Source organism: Mesoplodon bidens (genome assembly GCF_964165515.1).
Source record: "Mesoplodon bidens genome assembly, chromosome: 16".
Classification (NCBI taxonomy): domain Eukaryota; kingdom Metazoa; phylum Chordata; class Mammalia; order Artiodactyla; family Ziphiidae; genus Mesoplodon; species Mesoplodon bidens.
The window spans coordinates 62,374,083-62,396,398 of record NC_138173.1 but is presented as its reverse complement, the minus strand read 5'-3'; the positions used below and the strand labels follow the sequence as shown (position 1 = coordinate 62,396,398).

Sequence of the window (22,316 nt, the reverse complement as noted above, 5' to 3'; positions counted from 1 at the left end):
TTTTAAAACTAAACAGTATTTTGTTTAGGGTTACATTGTAGAGGCAATAAAACTATAAGGAAAGCCAAGGACATAATGCAAAAGTGAGGACAATGGTTACATCTATGGGACAGGGAGAGAAATGCGACTGGGGACAAGCACACAGGGGACTTCAGAGCTACTGGTAATACTGTTTCTTAATGTGGATATGAATATGTCCAAGAAAAGAGTTAACATGGCAGGTCTGTGACTGCTACCCTTAGAAAGGCCCACTTGAAGGTTGGCCCGTGTCTGGTGTCCAGATATCTGGACCTCGAGGAAGTTCCCACTATCTCCAGATGAACGGGAGCGGATCACTGTGCCTAAACTGTACACTGTGGTTTATGCTGAGCACCTGCTTTCCTTGTGGAGTCTGGAATTTTGCAAGGGTGCAAAACCAGCCTCCAGTAAAAACCCTAGGCACTGAGTTTCTAATGAACTTCCCTGGTAGACAACACTTGACACATTCTTCTTTTGAGGGAAGTTTCACGTTTTAAAACTGCTTATAGAAGAAAAGAGGTTGTTAAAATTAATGTGAAAAATACCAACAGTTGGTAAGAATATGAAGCAACTGGAACCCTCAAATACCTCTTGGTGGGAATATGGATTGTTTAAATCAACCACCTGGGAAACTATTTGACAGTATTTACTAAAGCTGAACATATGCATAGCCCATATGCCAGTAATTCCACTCCTAGGTTTACACCAAACAGAAACATGTCCTTATGTTCATCAAAGATGCCGTAGAATGTTCAGAGCAGCACCGTTTCTAATAGCAAAAAAACTAGAAAACTACCCAAATGCCTACCGATAGCAGAATGGATAAAGCATGGTTTATTCACTCAACGGAATTCTACACAGCTGTGAGTGAATGGTTTACAACCACATGGATCTCTCCAACATACCGTTAAATCAAAGAAGCCAGAAACAAAAGAGTACCAATTGAATGATCCAACGAACATAAGTACAAAAAAGGCAGAACTAATCTACGGTGTTAAAAGGGAGGAGAGGGCTTCCCTGGTGGCGCAGTGGTTGAGAGTCCGCCTGCCGATGCAGGGGACATGGGTTCGTGCCCCGGTCCGGGAGGATCCCACATGCCGCGGAGTGGCTGGGCCCGTGAGCCATGGCCGCTGAGCCTGCACGTCCAGAGCCTGTGCTCCGCAACGGGAGAGGCCACAGCAGTGAGAGGCCCGCGTACCACAAAATAACAAAAAAAACAAAGGGGGAGGAGAGTAGTTATGCTTGGGGTAAGGGGGAAAGTGTATGGAAGGGAGCAGCAGAGGGGCTTCTAGGGTGCTGGGAATGGTCCATTTTTTGATCTGGATGCTGATAACACAGGTGTATTCAGTCTGTAAAAATTTACTGAGCTGTGCATTTTTATGCATATGATTAACTGTCAATAAAAAGTTTTGAAAGTCCTTGAAAGTGTTAGAGGTTATTTATTAATGTGGATATTTTCGTTCAATTCCAAAGCAATATATGCTCGTCACAGAAAATTAAGAAAATACAAAAAATACATTTAAAGAAGAGAATAAAACTGACTGAAACAGGTAATTCTACTACTATCAAAATTTTTATGCACATGCTCTGACTTAAAAATTCTACTTCTACAGATACGTTTGTTCAAATGTTCTAGGAATATCCACTGCATCAGATTGTATTAACAGAAGACTGACGATACAACCTAAATGCCAGTCAGCAGAGTCCTAGTGAGATAAATTAAGGTATATCCATAAATGCAATACTATGCAAATATTTTTAAAATGTTGTAGCACTACATGCACTAATATAAGCAGATATTCAATCTGTTAAGTGATAAGAGCAAGTTATAGAACACTGCTATAGGGCTTCCCCGGTGGCGTAGTGGTTGAGAGTCTGCCTGCCGATGCAGGGGACACAGGTTCGTGCCCTAGTCCGGGAAGATCCCACATGCCGCGGAGCGGCTGGGCCTGTGAGCCGTGGCCACTGAGCCTGCGCGTCCGGAGCCTGTGCTCCACAACTGGAGAGGCCACAACAATGAGAGGCCCACGTACCACCAAAAAAAAAAACCCAAAACAGTGCTATAGTATGATTCCATTTATGTAAAAAAATTTTAAAAAGGTAACAGACAGGGGCTTCCCTGGTGGTGCAGTGGTTGAGAGTCCGCCTGCCGATGCAGGGGACACGGGTTCGTGCCCCGGTCTGGGAAGATCCCACATGCTGCGGAGCGGCTAGGCCCATGAGCCATGGCTGCTGAGCCTGCGCGTCCAGAGCCTGCGCTCCGCAAGGGGAGTGGCCACAACAGTGAGAGGCCCGTGTAACGCAAAAAAAAAAAAAAAAAAAAAAAAGGGTAACAGACACAGATGTGTTTTATATTTTGGCTGCGTTGGGTCTGTTGCTGTGCATGGGCTTTCTCTAGCTGCGGCGAGCGGGGGCTACTCTTCATTGCGGTGCGCAGGCTTCTTGTTGTGGTGGCTTCTCTTGTCATGGAGCACGGGCTTCAGTAGTTGTGGCACGTGAGCTCAGTAGTTGTGGCGCACGGGCTTAGTTGCTCGTGGCATGTGGGATACTCCCGGACCAGGGCTCGAACCCGCGTCCCCTGCATTGGCAGGTGGATTCTTAACCACTGTGCCACCAGGGAAGTCCCATCAACAACTATTAACAATGGTCACCTCTGGGGAGTGCAATGAAGAGTGGGCTAGGGCACAGGGAGGGAGAAAAGTATGCTTTTGTTCTTTTCCCTTTACAACCTCTACACTAGCATTGTCTAACAGATAAGCAAGAGCCAAATGTAATTTAAGTTTTCTTAAAAAGTATAATTTAAGTTTCACATTCAAAAAAGTCAAAAGCAGCAGGTAAAAATCAAATTTAATACATTTACTTAACCCAATGTAATAAAAATATTATCATTTCAACATATAATTAGCATAAAATTATTAATTAACATGATATTGTACATTCTTTAGGGGTAGAAGATTAAGGGGTACAAACTACTATGTATAAAATAAAGAAGCTAAAGGATATATGGCACCAGGGATATAGCCAATATTTTATAATAACTGTAAGTGGAGTGTAATCTATAAAAATACTGAATCACTATTTTGTACTAATATAATACTGTAAATCAACTACACTTCAATTTTAAAAAAGATATTTTACATTCTTTTGTTCATAATAAAATCTCAATATCTGATGTGTATTTCATACATATACCACATCTTAAATCAGATTAGCCACATGTGACTAGTGGCTAGCATATTGGACAGTGCAATCCTATACTGTTTTGACTTTTTAAAAAAACCCAGAAACATGTATTAATTTTATATTAAAAAGTTTTAAAAGCATGTTATAATTTCACTTACAACTTGCTTCTTTTCTATAATTTTCCTTTAATTCCTAAGAGAAGGAAGAATCATGATGGTCTAGAAATCACAAGACTTGTCTACAGCAGAGCCATGACAAACAAAAGTTTAATACAGTCTTACCTCTTTATTTTCAAAATTACCAGTCAGGTCTTGTTTTAATATTCTAGCTTGTATTTTGTTTTCCCTTGACTTTCCTGGCCGCTGTACTCTTCCTGATGTTATTTTCATCTTAAGATCACCAGAATTCACTTTCCTCTTAGGCACATCTTCAATCACTTTCACTAAAGGAGGAGGTGGCTAAAAGGGGGGGGGGTGGAAATCCAGTGGTTATCCTTGGAAAATAGACCTGTTAACATATAATTTACAAAATGTATTTTGCTCAATTTAGTAATATGCCTTAATAGATATAATTATCCTTCAGGCAAAAGTGTAAATAAAATGTCCAAGAATGTTTCCTTGTTGACTAACGAATCAAAGCAAATTTCTGCCGAATTCCTTTGAGGAACGTAATAAAGATCATGATTAACAACAATAAACAGAATTTAGTTATTCCTTGAAGGCTGGCCTTAATCATAGAGTATCAATCCATGTTTTACACCTGTAAGATAAAGTGAGTAGTAAGGCGGTAATCTGCTGCAGAGAAGGCCCAGTTACACACAGGGCCCTCTAGAATGCTGAGAGAAGCACCCTAATATTCTTCGGGCTCAAGTGAAATTTCTTTGAGGGAAACTGTCACATGACTTTCCTCTGAAAGCACAGGACCCCTGCCTTGTCCTTGGTTACATTTTCTCACCTACATGGAGATGGCTGCCAGTCCCTGACTGCATCAACAGCTTCAGAGGCACGGCAGAAGGCACGACTTAGATGCCAAACCCTCATTTTTATGGGGCTCATCAAACAGGAGGATAAGCCCCCAACAACTTCAATTTACTTAAGGTAAAATGATTCACTAAGACATTTTCTCTGTGAATAACACTCTCTTTGAAATAAAAAGATCTTCATTGTTCAAAGAAAATAAGCAGATAAAGTAGCTCCGGCTTTCTGAGTTCTAAATATGATTCAAGTACAGTGACTTTCACAGAGTGTTTTAAATGTTTGAGACCATTATTGCTGAATGTTCCCTTAGTGATTAGCCCAGATCCAGATCAAAGACAAGGTGGATCTGTGATTTTTAAATAATTTTTCTTGAAGCCAAAGTGCCAATTCCTTGCATATGAGAATACGAACACAATATACCCCAAATGTCCAAATGAACATATTCGATTTCAGAAAAACAAATATTACACACATCACCCTGAATTCAAGCTGTCATGGAAGCCAGAACAGTGTGCTTCCATGATGACGTACAATGGAAATGAATCACCACTCTTCCGGAAAGCTCTTTGAAGCAGAAACCAAACTTTTCTGACCTCCTCCCCCTTCGTCCCCAAAAGAAATAAACAGAACAAAGCAAACATCTTGACTCTTTTTAAATAACAGACTATAAAAAGACTACTTTGAGGTTTCAGGGATTTTTCTCACATTGCCTTCAAAAGTTCAGGACTTCTGCTTTTGAAACCTGCAGCCTATTATAGGAGACCAAGAAAATATTCCCTATTGTCAACTGCAGTATGTACGACACAACACTGTAAAATGTATAGAGCGGGTAATATACATGGCATTGATATTGCATTTTTATTTGTTTTAAAATTATTTTGAAAAGTATTTGAAGTTTTAACTGCACCTGTAAGGGTTTTTTAATAGTGTTTTTCTAGGATACATTGGTATTTATTCACATCTAGAAAGAGTTCAGGATAATACAAAATATAATAACTCTGACCAAAATAAAGTACAATGACCACTTACTCTATGATTTAATTCTTTACCTATGAAATGTAATTAATAGTGGTCTGATTTCTGAATATTGCCCATCTTTAATATCCCTGAACTATCTTCTAACCTCAGTCCATTCTTCTATATCTTTACTGTAATATTTATTCTAGTGCCACATTTTTCATGATTCTTCCATGAAGGAATCTCCCAGAAGTTGGAGCCTGAGGTATGACCTGAATTGCCACACCTTAGGAGTGTTAAAACTTCAACACAGAAATAGGAATTAGCTTACTTATTATTAGCACAATACCAGAAATTCTCCAATGGCAAGAAAATAGGACTTGAAGGAATGAGACACGGGTAATAAGTTTTGCATAAACCCGGGCATTTTGTAGGCCTGGAATAGCACTGGTGGTGCTGGTAATGTGTCCCCCCCAAAAAAATTATCCTTCTTCTGTTACAAGCTAGCTTTTCTGGTCAATATGACCTCAATTTGCTTAACAAATAACAGCGAGGAAGCCAATGACTCATGCTTACCTTGGTTTTTCTCAGATCTTTGTTTCTATTAATAACATTTATCTAGCTCTTATAAAATTCAGCTAGTCTAACAACTGTCATTAAGAATGAATAATGTGGGGGTTCCCTGGTGGCGCAGTGGTTGAGAGTCCGCCTGCTGATGCAGGGGACACAGGTTCGAGCCCTGGTCGGGGAAGATCCCACATGCCGCAGAGCAACTAAGCCCATGCGCCACAACTCCTGAGTCTGTGCTCTAGAGCCCGTGAGCCACAACTACTGAAGCCCGCGCGCCTAGAGCCCGTGCTCCGCACCAAGAGAAGCCACCGCAATGAGAAGCCCATGCACCGCAATGAAGAGTAGCCCCCGCTCACCGCAACTAGAGAAAGCCCACGTGCAGCAACAAAGACCCAATGCTGCCAAAAATAAATAAATAAAAATAAATAAAGATGCTCATTGACTGTACAGTGTTGATTCATTAGCACTGAACTCATGCCAACAGCACTGTAGCTCATTCCTGAATGAAGTTTACCTAACACCCATACGTTCTCCCTGAGACACCTCCCGGCCCTCTTGTGCTTAGGACACCAGACAGCACGTCAGCACTGTGGTTGGGGGACATTTTAAATAGCAAAATCACCAACAAAAATCACAAGAATGTGAAAAATGTGGCACTAAACAGACCACGAGAAGGACACCTGTTCCCATGGAGAGCTGAAATAAGAAGGCCGTGTGCTGCTTTGTCTGACCTCAGGGGGAACCTGCATGCAGGCAACTCCAATTTCTTGCTGCTCTGCACATGCAAATGTCTGTAAATATGGGGTGAGGACTGACTGTAGAGTTGCTGATAAATTTTCATCAACAGACAAACTCACAACTATAGAATCATGTAGACTGTATACATTTACACACACAGAACAAAAGACTGAGTAGGCATACATTTCAAAATCATCTAAGAATGGTGAGACTTGCTGATCTATTTGCTTATCTGTATCTTGATTTTTCTCTGTAATAAGAACTTCTTATCTGTCTAATTGGAAAAGAAAAGGTAAAAAGGAGTGGGCACATAGCAACACGATTATCGTATTAAGAACAGAACACTTGGGCCTGTAAGGACTAGCTGTGTCAGGTTGGGGCATGAGCTGCTCTTCCTGTAAAACGAAATGGTTAGACTAGGTGATCACCGAAGTCCCTCTCAGGGCTACTGTGATACAATTCCAGACCGGGAAAGGCTCCCACAGAACAACTGGACTCGACAACGAGCTGGGGGAGTTTTATTAGATGACCATAAGAGAAGTGGGAGTATATTTTAGATGAGGTGCGTAGTGTAATAACAGATGTAGAAATGAGCATGGTGTCTACGGGGGACAATGAGGGAAGCTGAAAGTATGGGGAAACACGTTAGGGAGAGACGACAAGATCAGAGAGGACTCTGAGAGCCAGGCAGAAGAGCGTGGACTCAATGAAACAGGCAAAAGGAAGGAAGCCTCTAAGACAGCATTATTTTAGAAACGATGATGAAAGTACTATTTTAGAAAACTGTTATATTGGGACTTCCCTGGTGGCGCAGTGGTTAAGAATCTGTCTGCCAATGAGGGGGACATGGGTTCGAGCCCTGGTCCGGGAAGATCCCACATGCCGTGGAGCAACTAAGCCCATGCGCCACAACTACCGAGCCTGCGCTCTAGAGCCCGTGAGCCACAACTACTGAACCTGTGTGCCACAATTATTGAAGCCCACGCACCTAGAGCCCGTGCTCCACAACAAAGAGAAGCCACCGCAATGAGAAGCCCGCGCACCGCAACGAAGAGCAGCTTCAGCTACTACTAGCTCTAGCCACAACTAGAGAAAGCCTGCGCACAGCAACAAAGACCCGATGCAGCCAAAAATAAATAAATAAATTTTAAAAAAGAAAAATGTTATATAAAAGATGATTGAGAAAAGCAAAAGAATAAAAAAAAGAATTAAAAAAAACATAAAAGATGATTGATGGGCAGAAGATGGCACTGAGGGCTCTGGGTTTTGGTATATTTGTTTAAATTACTGTTATTCGGGAGCAGCAAATGAGCACCAGTACAAGGATGGCCATTGTGGAGACAGAACAGGCGGCACACACACAGACATCTCAGGTTCAAGGACTACAGGACTTAGTATTGACCAGATTTGGGAAATACAGGAATAGAAACAGTCACAGTGCTCCAAGGTGTCTAGCCTACAACAATGGGAAGAAAGAGACAGAAATGAAGAGACTGGAACTGAAGACCTCTTTTGGGAAGCAGATCAGAGGGGCACCTTGAATGGGACAAGGACTCCAAACAGATGCCTTTTGTGAAGACAGCAATTTAGGGATGGAGCATGGGTGAGAAAAATCTGGAGATGTGGCTTTGGGGGTAAGAGCAGAAACCATATCCAGAAAAATGGATAAGGTGCAAGGAGGTTAGAAGCTTGGAACACAGAGTTTTTATTTTTGATGATACAGCATTTAAATTTTAAAAGAAAAAAGATACGGTTTACTTGATAACATACCTTATTTATTTCTTTTGTTAAAGTCTGAACTGAATATATGTTCAGACTTCCATTTTCCATAATAGATGCAATGTACCGTCCATGGGGGCTAATTGCTGATGAACTAATTCCTTCGTCAAGGCTCCCAATTTCAAAGAGAAGTTTACACGTCTGTATATTAACAAATCTCATAATGCCGTCCTGACACAGCACTCCAAGGACCTAAGAGTAGAGAGAAACAACATATGAGTTCCTAAAACACATTTAAGAGTCAAGCCTCAGATGCTAACTGGACTTTCATTATGCTGATCATTTCGCAATGTATACAAATACTCAATCATCATGCTGTACACCTGAAACTAATATAATGTTCTATGTCAGTTATACCTCAGTTAAAAAAAGTCAAATGTCTGCAAGTCAAACTACACACATACACACGTGTGTATTTACATATGTTTTCTTTTCTTTGGTGGGGGAGGGAGGACAGTCAGAGGTGATTATACTCGCAGAGAGCCGCCACGTATTTTAAAATCCCTAATTAAGGCTCATGTAGGTTTGCCCTGTTCAGGTCCAGAGAAGCCTGGCTCTACCCAGAACCAGTAAGGAGCCCATCCTGGGAGACTACAGAAAGGTCACCTAAGAATCAGCCCTCCCCACAGGTAGGCGCATCTCCACCACTCCCTCCAGAGGGAGTACAGACGATGGCAGGCCTTCACCTTGACTCCACACCGGCCGCCAGAAGCAAGGACGGTGGAGGGCTTGTTTCTCTTCTCCATCCCCAGCCTGACCGGAGCTAACACCTGTCCTGCTGCTCCACACAAACCTGTGACTCCCGCGGTTGTAACTAGCATTTGGGCTGTGGAGAGAGAAGGTCTGCGAGCTGCAAGGGCAGTCGGGCTGCGGGTCGGAGGGAAGCTAGTCTTTCAAGGGGAAAAAAAAATCAGCTGTAACTCATACAACTTAGAACTTAAAAACACGTACTAAAAAAGCTTCAACACATGAAACAATAAACCCCTCTGCTGCCTTGTCCACATACAGGTTCTTTTCCCCAGGGCCACCACGTGATCTCGTGAAACACCGATGTCCCTTGTTACGTGAAAGACTATAGTCTAGAGGTGGTTGGAGGCAGTTTGAATGTGACAACCTAGAAAGCATGTTCTGGGGCTTCCCTGGTGGCGCAGTGGTTAAGAATCCGCCTGCCAATGCAGGGGACACAGGTTCAAGACCCAGTCCAGGATCCCACATGCCGCGGAGCAACTAGGCCCGTGAGCCACAACTACTGAGCCTGCACTCTAGAGCCTGCGAGCCACAACTACTGAGCCCGTGCGCCACAACTACTGAGCCTGTGCTCTAGAGTCCGCGAGCCACAACTACTAAGCCCGTGTGTCACAACTACTGAAGCCCGCGTACCTACAGCCTGTGCTCCTCAACAAGAGAAGCCACCGCAATGAGAAACCCGTGCACCACAACAAAGAGTAGCCCCTGTTCACTACAACTAGAGAAAGCCCACGTGCAGCAACGAAGAACCAACGCAGCCATAAATAAATTTATTAAGAAAAATAAAAAATAAATAAATAAACAGCATGTTCTTCTCTGGGTCAGATGGTAGGACACCCTCTTATTCACAGTTGACACAACCTCTCTGGAAGGCAATTTGGCAAGATCTATCAAAATTACAGATGCACCTAACCCTGGTACCACTATTTTAACTCTGGGATTTTATCCTACAGACAGGATGTGTAAAATGACATGTGCAAAAGTTATGTATATTAAAAAAAAGGGACATCCCTGGCGGTCTAGTTAAAACTCCGTGCTTCCAGTGCTTCCACTGCAGGGGGCACGGGTTCGATCCCTGGTTGGGGAACTAAGAACCCACATGCTGCATGGCTCGGCCAAAAAATAAATTAAAAAAACCAAAAACAAACAAGCAAACAAAAATGCTATTCAGTGCAGCATCATTTGTAACAGAAAAGGACTGAAAACAGGCTAAGTGCCCAATAATAAAGGACTGGTTATAAAAACCTATACACCTGTGAAAAAGAATGAAGTTCTGTACTGACATAGGAAAATCGTCAAGGTAAACTAAGTTAGGGAAACAAGGTAAAAAAAATGGGAAAAACATAAGATTATATAACAGCAGTGGGTTACGGAGAGTAAATAACTGGGCAAATGGGAGAAAAGAGTAAGACTTCACTTTATGCCTTTTTATATTTTTTTATGTTTTCAACCACGTGAAAGGATTATCTACTCAAAAAACTTAAAATAGATATGATACACACATATATTATACATAAATACACAAAACACACACATACACACACACAATTTGTTAATGTGCAAGACCCAAGATAATTTAAAATAAGAAAGGTTCAACTACTCAACTATTAAAGAGAAAAAAGGCGTGTGGCGGGGGAAGCGCTTTGTAAACGAAGGCAAGATAGAAAGAAAAGACGTCTCATAGGATTGAGGCAGCTATGGTAGATAGAACACAGCGTAACAAAGTGAGAACATTTCAGTTCTAGTCCTACCTTTAATCCTTATAATTAAAGGAGTGTTGACAGGTCACTTTGTGTTTCTAAGCTTCAGCGTCACAATCTGTATAATGGTGCGAATACCTTCCCTGCCTACACTCAATGAATTCTTTAAGGATCAAATAAAAAACAGCATGCTTAATCACCCTGTAAACCATAAAGTATGACATAAAGTACACTGATTTTAGAAAAAGGGCAAGTTATCAGTAATATACAGAACCTAAGATTTTTCCATTTTTTCAGTTTTAGACTCTTTACAAGTTATCAGCAATTTCAAAACCTTGTAACAATCAGGCTACAAGTTAAATAAGAGAACTAACATAGTGCGGAAATTGGTAACGATCTTTCCAAAAAAGTACAACTTTACTAACATTTATATTACTAACCTGATTAGAACCAGCATCAAAACTATCAGGAAGAAACTCTAGATGGCGAATGGCTCGAACTTTGGTGGGCATCTGGATAATTCTAAATAGCTGTTTGGCTTCCAAGCACCACAAATGAAGATGATTCGATTTGCCCCCAGCAGCCAGGATTTGGCCATCTCTATATTTTAAAAAGGTGAGAAAGTAAGACTAGATGAATTATTTATAGCAGCACTGTCCAATCTGATCCCGTAAGATGATAGAAATGTTCTGTATCTATGCTGTCCAATGTAGTCACTACTAGCCACATGTGATTATTGAGAACTAAAATGTGGCTAGCGCTTCTGAGGAAATTAATTCTTGATTTTATTTAATTTTTATTAATTTAAATAGTCCCAGGTATCCAGTGGCTACCATATAGGAAAACTCAGGTTTACAGTAGATTTTTTTTTTTAACCTATTGTGCTAAGATACCAGCTTAACAAATATCTGTTTGATGACTTGACTGGGAGTTTCTGAGTAACGTTTATATTTTATAGCATAATCTCAAGGTCACTTACTACTAACCAACTTTCTGTATTTCACATACGACTGTACTGAACTGATAATAGCATTGCTACATGAAAAACCAAAAAGCCCAAACTTTTTTCCTGCCACAGAAAGCTACTTTATGTTTAAAAGGTACAAAAAGAATAAGCTGTATTGATTTGCAAGGTTGTTGCTCATTCATTCACAAAGGATTATAAAGTGTCTACTATAAGCTAGGTTTCACTCCAGGTGCCAGGGACACAGTGGTGAACAAGAAGACAGGTAAGATCCCTGCTCTCAGGGGATTTTCAGTCTAGAGGAAGGTAAAGAAACAAATAAATGAACTTGATATCAGCTATTAAGTTCTTTAAAGAACTCTAAGACGAGGTAATGTTACAGAGCTGGGAAAGGAGGAAGATCTACTACATGAATGATGCGAATGGGCCAGTCATAGGGTGACTTGGAGAAAGAATTCCATGCTGGTCAGTATTCCTGACTGGCCAGAACAAAAATGTTGAGATAGGTGTAAATAACAAAGAGAAGCCACACTCAAGTGTGGCTGGAACACACTAAGGGGAAATAAGATGAGAAAAGGGAGGGAGGCCTAGACCAGAGGACAAAAGATCTCAGGGACATGGCAGGGAGCTGGATTTTCTAAGAGCAGTGGAAAGCCTTTTATGGGAGTTCAATAGGGAAATGACATGATCTGACGTAATGATTTGAGAAGACCACTCTATCTGCTTTGTAGACACTGACTTTAGGAAATGAGACTGAAAACAGGTAGACCAAATAAGGGAGCTATTGCAGTAGCCTGAAAAAGACTACGATAGCTGGGACTGGGTAATAGCTGTAGCAATGGACAAAGGAAAGTAGACCAATTCAAGATACAGTTTGGTAGAGTTGATGGGATTTACTGATAACTCAGAAGAAGAGGGTGAGAGAAAGAGAGGAAATAACATCCATTAATATCTGGAAACAATGACCAGCCCACCCACAGCGAGAACCTAGCATCCAGATTAAGTGTCAATATATAATTTCCCACAAAAATAAACCCACGCCCTTTAGAGAAATGGCTGATTCCAGGTTTGGGACAGGAAATATACAAGATAAGACTGGAACATCTTGTTGGACCAAAAAGAATGAGAACTATCACAGACAACCGGGGTTGTATCAAAAGGGTTCATTCAAAGCCGACCTGAAGAGGATCCCACTGGTCAAAGATGAGAGTACTGGAGCATCACTAAAAATAATAACTTTAATGGGTCAAATCATGTCAACTGTGTTTAAGTCCATGAGCTTACAAAGATTAAAGACAAAAAACTTCATCGGCCACCTTTGAAGATGCCAATAAACCAATCCATTATTTTGGTGAAAAAATTTTTTTTTAAAAAATAGGAAGAAATCCAGCATTTATCCTGCCTTTCCTTTACAAACTGTACAGTAAAGTAACCAAAGAGTTGAGAGGCAGTTTCTTCCTTTTTTTTTTTTTTTTTAATTTTTATTGGAGTATAGTTGATGAGATGAAGTTTCTTTCTATAGAAGGTTTTGGTTAGTAAGGGAGAAGGAAAGACAGAATTAGAATAGCACCATTTGCTAACCTCTAATGCAACACACGATATCTAGGTAATGATCATCAGTGGCCACTAATATCATAAGAGAAAGAGTTCTGTGTTCCTCTTGATGAAGGTACACAAACCGCCTACAATGTCTTCTTGCCCCCAAATCAAACCAGATCAAGATCAAGCCTCCAATTTATAGGAAATATAGGTGTAACAAGTTTATAGTAAATATAGATGAGAGAAGATCATATTAAACAGCATCACAGGGATGCAAAGAGCAAAATCCAGAATGTAGAAAACCACAGGACAAATGACCAGTTCTTTAACAAATAAACTGCAAGGAAAATATAAAGAGATATACCAACCGAGGCAATGTGTGAACCTTATTTTGTTCCTGACTTGAACAAACCAACCATAAAAAATAATTATTAGACAAATCAGGGAAATATGAATAACTAGATATATGATAATATTATATTATGAATTTTTAAAAGTCTGATGATAGTACCATGGTTATGTTTCAAAAAGGGTCCTATCCTTTAGAGATACATGCTGAAATACTTATGCATGAAATGATACACTTGGGCTTTGCTTTATGACGGTGCAGTAGAGAAATGGTAGGTAGAGTAATAGACAAAATAGGAGTGGCTATTAGTTAATGCTTATTATGGCTAATGAGAGTACTAGCCTTGAGATTTCATGTACTTTTATATTTTTGTGTACATTTTCCACAATAAGTAAAAAACTTATTACCATATCTTAGATCATATCTAAGTTTGAAGGAAACTTTTGCTCATAGGACAATAAAATACTGAATGAAAATTTATAAAATTTCCCTGGAAGTTAAATTTCATAAAAATCCTTAGTGTCTTAAAGACAACATTACCTGGTCACAGCAAACACTTTGTATAATATGCTAGAGCTTTCAGGTGGAGCTGGCAATTGATATTTGCAAACAAGAGTATCACATTCCCAGGCGAAGATGGAATTGTCTTTAAAACAACTGAGGATGGTATTACTTAATGGTAGAAAGAAAACCTAAAGAGGAAGAAAAAAAGTTATTGTTCATATAAGGATCATATAATCCTCTTTAAATTTAAAATTTACAAGTAGTTAATTTTTCTGTCTTAAAATTATTTTTTCTTAAACTGGAGAAAAATACATTTACAACATATGACAGGGGAGAAAACTGATATTTTTACATACTATTATAAACTAAAAAGAAAAGGTAAACTCCTTTAAACAAAAAACAGGTGACTATAATGACTAGGCCATTCATAAAATACTAGGAAACAATTTAAAATATTTAACCTTATAAAAGATTCAAATGAAAATAAGATACCATTTTATGTGTATCAAATTTATTTTAAAATAATGCACACACATATACATATACACAAACTATACATATACTAACATACGTATTATATTTATAAGCTATTTACTAATATAAATACTATATTGAGTACTAACTACAGATAAGTGTTAAAAATATTAAATGTTGGTGAAAGTATAGATAAAGGCACTGTCATACACTGCTGCTGATAGTAAAAACTGGTTAAAGATACTGTCTAACAGCTCAACAACCTTAAAAATCTCTCTCTTCTGAACTAGTCAATCTGCTTCTAAGAGTTAATCCTTTGGGGAAAAAATCAGCAAGATGCTTTAAGATAAATGTGTATAAATGTTTGCTAAGCATTATTTGTAAAAGTAAAAAGTTGAAAACAAATACATGATATTTTATTATATTCAATTTATTTAATGGACAGATGAGACTGAAATTGGTAGTCAAGTTGAAAATACCATTTTATTCTCCTAATTTCTATTTTTCTATTGTATAAGCAGTAAGCAATGCTTACTTTCGATAATATAAAATTTTTATTAAAGTTGACCAATATTTTCTCATAAGAGTTTCAATGGCCTCAAATATAATTTTGTGTGTCCTTTGTGTAAAACACACAAAGTGGGGTAGGAAAGGAAGCAAAGAAAAAAGAAAATGAAAAAAATTCAGTGTCCTAAGGACAAATATTCCTACCTATCCTCGCAAAAATACTGGGTTGGCCAAAAAGTTCGTTCGGTTTTAAGTAAAAATACAAGACACATTTTTCATTTTCACCAAGAACTTTGTTGAACAACATATGCATTAACCAAACGAACTTTCTGGCCAACCCAATAAAACCCCAGAAAGAGCTTGCGACATTTCACACGGTTTGATCATTAGTTACAGCTCTAGCTATTTATTCTTTTTTTCCCTTATTTTTTCCTCAATATAGCTTTGGTCTTACATTTCACTCCTCTTTTGAACTACAGAATAATTATGATTTCTTTATACATATGTCTGCCCACAGGAGATCGACCCAGAGACTCTATGCATGGGACCCCAAACACTGTGGACAAAACTGAGTGAGAGGTGTCATCCTTCACAGCTGCCTTGGGATGAAGACCCTTGGTTGGTTTCTGAGAGGGCAGAGGTCTTGTCTATCTTGTTTATTTTTGTGTAGTCAGTGCTGAGCACAATGACAAGAATGTAGTAAAGGTGCTCAACAGTATTTGTTGAATAAATGAATGAATGAGCCTTTTTCTGAGTTGTACAGTATATGTATGTCCATCTTTAACGGTTAATGCTGAGTTCCAGGTATTTATTCTTTCCCATCCAGACCAGACTTCTTAACTGCATTATAGCTTATTGTAACACTTTACATTTGAATGTATCTTGTTGCTTCTACTGGTGTGTCTTTACAAGCTTTATTATTATTATTATTATTTATTTTTTTTTTTTGCGGTACGCGGGCCTCTTACTGTTGTGGCCTCTCCTGGTGCGGAGCACAGGCTCCGGACGCGCAGGCTCAGCGGCCATGGCTCACAGGCCCAGCCGCTCCGCGGCATGTGGGATCTTCCCGGACCGGGGCACGAACCCGTGTCCCCTGCATCGGCAGGCGGACTCTCAACCACTGCGCCACCAGGGAAGCCCCAGCTTTATTATTTGTAAAATATGTGACTTCCTGTGTTGGCGAGAGAGAGGGGCAGGGACTCCCAGAGGAGGCAGGGCACCTTTAAGGATTTGTTACCTTTTATTCCGACCCCTGACCTATCACACACCTTCACAATTTTACTGGCGTCAGAGGGAGTGCTACATGCCTTGGGGATGAAGTGTTCAGTGTCTATAGCACTGGATTGGAGTGTCTCTGAATATTCAGAATCTGGATATAACCGTCATCACAGTAATGAGAGAGAGCTGTCCTGGGGAAAAGCAGCATCAACACTGCATCTACCATGGCTTTCCCCAGTGTTACAAAAATAACGGGTCAATAAGGCATCTACATGAAATACTGTAGCCTTGCAACAAATTTGTGTTATTGTCACCCATCCTATTTCATACATATAATTAGGAAATGATTCTAATAGGTAACGACATTACTATAAGAATTTTAGGGAATTGTAAATATATATATATATTTACATATATATTACACATATATACCAGTATCTGTTTTTTGATAATAGTGCTAAAAAAACATACATACACACATATAAAATATACTATGGAACATACTGGTTAATTAGAACCATCTACTGAGGACTAAAGCTAATAAGACAATAAAAAATGGTAACTCAACTACATCAGGTGCTGATGCCCTTGACTGATCCAACTCCTCCTCACTTTTGTCCTGAGCTCACTCTGTCAAAGACAGTCTGGTAGGTCTTTTGCCAGTTTCATTATGTTAAGAAGATTTGTAATATGAAGGTCTTACAGAAAGAATTTGCAGTGAATACATTATAATCTATAATAAATGCCCTAAAACACTGTTTCAAATCTGAGGTCAAAAAAAGTGACTTGAGGGAGCTCCCCTGGTGGCGCAGTGGTTGAGAGTCTGCCTGCCGATGCAGGGGACACGGGTTCGTGCCCCGGTCCGGGAGGATCCCACATGCCACAGAGCGGCTCAGCCCGTGAGCCATGGCCGCTGAGCCTGCGCATCCGGAGCCTGTGCTCCGCAACGGGAGAGGCCACGACAGTGAGAGGCCCGTGTACTGAAAAAAAAAAAAAAAAAAAAGTGACTTGAAATTTTTATTATAATTAGCAATATTTTTCTAGAAAAGTAATAAAGTTTATTCCTACTGGGAGAAGCAAAAGCTTAAAAGTTAATGAACATCAGCTGCTATTTTGAGGCACAGCTGTGATAGATTGTTGCCAACATGATTATTCATTACTAGATTTGTGATTTTAATTGCCAGATTTTAATGATTATAAAATTGTTCCTAATGAATCATGTCATTATTTATATAGTGTCATCTCCTGACAAACATAAAATGCTTAGAAAAAACTTCAAAAGCACTAATAAAATATACTCTTTGGAGGGCTGGCTGAAGTTTTTCCTTACAAAATATGAAAATCCTAGCCTTCCCAATTCACTTTTGAGAGGTATGTGAGTGCTTTCCAAAGTTGAAAGAGTTGAGGATAGTAATAAGAGAAAGTTAAGGTCAAATGTACAATTCAGCAAAAATTTAGTGAGTGCCCATTGTATACAGAGACTAAGTTCGGTAACACACTATTCAATGTTTTCTGACACCCATCACAAAACCTTTTCTGATACATACTGAACGACAGTAATTAGAAATCTCAGGATTTGTTCCAAAATCTTTAACTAAGGAGCTAAATATCTTACCTCCAAGTATCAAAAAAAGAATCAAAATTTCCTAATTTGAAGAAATGTAATTGGTCTACCTGAGAGGCAGTATGGCGTAACGGAATGACTTCAGAGTGAAACAAGCTTCCGTTCAGAACTGCAACTCTTTCATAAACAATGTGACACTTTCTGAAGTGCAGTTTCCCCAATTGTAAACTGAGAATAATAGTATCTACCTTTTAGGATTATTTAAGCTTAAAAACAACAAAACAAAGTGTTAAGTACATAGTAAGGACTCAACAATTGGTATCTATTACCATTAGTGTTAATTACTGCTATTGCTAGGTACAAAAATCAGTGGAAAAAGGACGGAGTGGTAAGTTCTCTAAAAACATTTTGAAATCAAAGGTCTGTAGCTCCTTATCTGAAACCTTTAGGGACAGATGTGTTCCAGAATTCAGAATTACTTCCAATTTGAGAAAGGTAATACAATGCATATACTGTAATATTATGTAGAACCCCCAGTGACCTGGAGCAACATTCCATATTCAAACATATTAATATTTCAGCCTCATGTCAATTTAGTTCAGATTTTGCTGCTAGATGAATTCCAATCAGATTTTGCCACAAAATGAGTTATTAAAAAACATCTGGGTTTTTGAGTTGCTAATAAGGGATTGTGCATCTATTTAACATAGTTCAAAAGAAAAAGAATACAGTTCCCTTACAGCTTTTTAAGAAGACATGTAATTGCACTGAGATAATCCCATAATAAAGCTAGATAATAGATAACAATAATAAATAACATTAACGACAATATAGAAATAGCAGCTGCAGCTAACTTGTACTAAGCACTTACTATAAACAAGCATCGTGCTAAGTGCTTTGCATAGATTATCACATTCAGTCCTGAAACTAACCCTGAGGTAAGCACTATTACTATTTTCATCTTACACACAAGGTAAACAGCTTGTCAAAAATGTTTAACGTGAATCTACTCAAGACTTTAGACCTAAATTCAAGTTTACAAGAAATACAGGTGAGAGAACAAGTTAAATGACATAATGAGGAAACAGCAAGACAAATCCAGAATGTGGGGCATTTTCCAACACAACTAACTGGCCTGGTCTCTCAAAAAAAGAAAAGAAAAATTCATGTTATGGGAAAAAAAGAGAAAGGTAGGAGACCATTTTAGATTAAAAGAGCCATCATAAAATGAAACCCACAGAATCATGTGTCACCAGGTGTCATCAAGGAAAAAAAAAATCACAAAACTTTTATTTAAAATATAAAACCAGGGACTTCCCTGGTGGCACAGTGGTTAAGAATCCACCTGCCAATGCAGGGGACATGGGTTCGATCCCTAGTTCAGGAAGATCTCACATGCCACGGAGCAAGTAAGCCCGTGTGCCCCAACTACTGAGCCTGCGTGCCACAACTATCGAAGCCTGCTTGCCTAGAGCCCGTGCTCCACAACAAGAGAAGCCATCACAATGAGAAGCCTGTGCACCGCAATGAAAGAGTAGACCCCCCTCGCAGCAACAACGACTGAGCACAGCCAAAAATAAATAAATAAAATAAATTTATATAAAAAAATAAAGTATAAAAGCAGAAACTGCAATAAAAATATAAGTGTAATAAAAACTTGATAAGAATAAAACTTTTACTTTAAGATTAGTTTATAACTATTTCCTATTTTCAACAGAATAAGCCAGGAGTGACAACCACCTGATTCATCTCCAGTCCTTGTATGGTCCAGGAGAGAATGGCTTTTACATTTTAAAATTATTTCATTTCAGATGGTTATGTAAGTACACACATAATATCCTCAGTTTTGCTCCTGGCCAGCAAAACCAAAAATGTTTACTATCTGGTGTTTCGAGGAAAAGTTTGCTGGTAACTTATAGACTATGATGTTCTATTATTTTAGAATATACTTAAATGTATACTGCATACTGTATTCACATTTACTACATTTAATTTTATTCTCTTATCACAAGCATTTGGAATCCTATTTTTTAAACTAAAATGTCCGAATGACCAAGGCAAGGCTAAAACTGGCAACTATTCCATGTATACTAATTCTAATTTCATGGTGAAAAGAACAGATGGTTTTTGTGTCATTGTTTCATGACTGTTTCCACTGTGGGTTCAACTTTCAATATTCTCTACCTTAGAATTTAAAATTCAATTTAAGTATCAAAGCAGTTAAAGAGTAAAAGACCTACCAAGGCATTTGGCCTAAATACCTGATGAGTAAGCTGGCTATAGCTTTCACCTTTTTTAAATTATTAAGATCTCTGAGATTTCACAGCGACTACAAAATAAATTTTTGGTTGACATGCACTGCCAGCATGTTAATAACCAAGAAATTAAAAGCAATACTGCATGTATAATGTAATCTGAAGCAAAATAATTAAATGGGAGATACAGACAATCCTGAAAATAGCATTTAGCTAATCAAATAGAAGGAAAAAAAAAACCTTAAAAGCAAAAGAAATGGATTTTTAAAAAAGTGATATATGTGTACAATGGAATACTGATCAGCAATAAAAAGGAACAAACTACAGATACATACAACAGCATGGATGAATCTCAAAAACATGATGCTGGGGGCTTCCCTGGTGGCGTAGTGGTTGAGTCCGCCTGCCGATGCAGGGGACACGGGTTCGTGCCCCGGTCCGGGAAGATCCCACATGCCGCGGAGCGGCTGGGCCCATGAGCCATGGCCGCTGAGCCTGCGCGTCCGGAGCCTGTGCTCCGCAACGGGAGAGGCCACAGCAGTGAGAGGCCCGCATACCGCAAACAAACAAACAAAACAAAAACCCATGATGCTGAATGAGAAAAGCTTTTACACATACCATTACTGACCAGCTCTACTTATGTGAAATTTTAGAACAGATAAAACTAACCTATGGTGGAAAAACATCAGAGGAGTGCTTACCTGGCAAGGGATATAATGTAACTTTCTGGGATGATGGTAATAATAGGTCTGCACGTGTTACAAAAGTGTACGTATTTGCCAAAATGTAATAGATGAATACTTAAAGATTTGTGCATTATACACAAATTTTACATCAACAAATACTGAACCCAATTAAATGTAGTTAATTAAATGCAGGCTTAAAGCATTGATGGGCAAGCAGTGATGTCTGCAATTTACTTAAAATGCAAAAAAAAAAGATGAGTTAATAAACAGAGGGACAGAAAGATGGATAGATCCATAATACAGTTTACTAACATGTAAGTACAGTAAAGTATACTATAGTAGGATCTAGACCATGGGTGTACATGTGTTCACTGTGAAATTCTTACAAATCTGCTATATATTTGAAATTTTTCATAATTGGGTTAAGAAACAAAACGAAATCAACCAGCTAAGTAAAAACTAACACCTAACTAAAGTTGAAGTTACACACTATAATAATAATTTAGAAAAAAAAAAGGTTTGCTTGTTGCTGAGTTATGAAGGCATAGCTAAGTGGGACAAAGTCAACCATTACTTATAATATCTATATTCTGCTGATCAAGAAACTAGCCTGAGAAGCACAACAGACCAAGATGTGGCCCCCTTCACTGACCTTCTGTATACCCACAGACTGGAGAATATTCAGCTTTCTTTTTCTTTGAAAGGTATCCAAGTCCCATAGCTGTGCTGTATCAGAAGAAGTAGTGATGGCGTATCTCCCGGATGCGTGCACAGAGATCAAGAACACCGATGATTCATGTCCTCTCATCCAGCTAACTAGCTCCTTAGTGACTGTGGGAAAAAGCAAAACAGTTATACAGGTCAAACCCTATATTTCATCTGAGAACTGATTCAGTTGATGGCTAGGGATTAATGAGGTCCCTCCACCTCCGTTAACATCTAAAAAGAATGGAAGCCGGTGGTTGGTTGATGAAGTGCACCGTAGGACATGTTAGTAACATGTGTAACACCGAGGTTGGAGGAGAGGAGGCCGAAAGAGGGTTTAAGAACAGCTTGAACGTGACGTGATGGAGCCTGGGATTTCTCTTGAAATAGTTTTATGCAGAAGAATACCATATCTGGTCTGCTTCAGAAAGCACTTTGAAGATATGGTGGATATACTAGAAAGGAGGAAGAGATTACAAAATGACTAGTTTATCTGTTGCTGTAATAACCCAGGCAGGAGATAAGGAGGGTCTATACTAAGAATGTGGCAATGGAGAAAGGAACAAACTCAAGAGCTACAAAAGAAATATCAAAGGACTCTGATTAAATGGATGTGTTGAGACAAAAGAGGAGTTGAGACTCCAGTGGCTCTGGTTTAGTTACATAAGCAGGTGGTGATTCTACTACCTGACATAAATATACAAGGAGGGACAGACTTAGCAGTGTGAGAAGAGGTAAGAAATTTGATTTTTTACATTGATTTGGTGTGTGTACATGTGTGTGTGACACGTAAGCAGAGAAAACAGTCTGGTAGAGAAAACACCAAAAACTCTTCATAATAATTATCAATGAGTAATAAAATTACAGTGATTTTTACTTTCT

At 39.0% G+C, this 22,316-nt stretch overlaps 1 protein-coding gene across 2 annotated transcripts in view; it reads right to left on the bottom strand.

Moving 5' to 3' along the window:
• Nucleotides 1–22,316, bottom strand: part of TBC1D31 (TBC1 domain family member 31) — a 62,348-nt gene that overhangs the window by 29,046 nt on the left and 10,986 nt on the right. For both annotated transcript variants that reach the window (XM_081258481.1, XM_081258482.1), the window contains exons 4-8: nucleotides 21,382–21,560; nucleotides 14,062–14,213; nucleotides 11,110–11,269; nucleotides 8,214–8,414; nucleotides 3,483–3,659 (exon numbers count right to left, since the gene is read on the bottom strand). In XM_081258481.1, coding sequence (XP_081114607.1) covers nucleotides 3,483–3,659; nucleotides 8,214–8,414; nucleotides 11,110–11,269; nucleotides 14,062–14,213; nucleotides 21,382–21,560 — 869 coding nt within the window. The remainder of the gene's footprint in view (nucleotides 1–3,482; nucleotides 3,660–8,213; nucleotides 8,415–11,109; nucleotides 11,270–14,061; nucleotides 14,214–21,381; nucleotides 21,561–22,316) is intronic.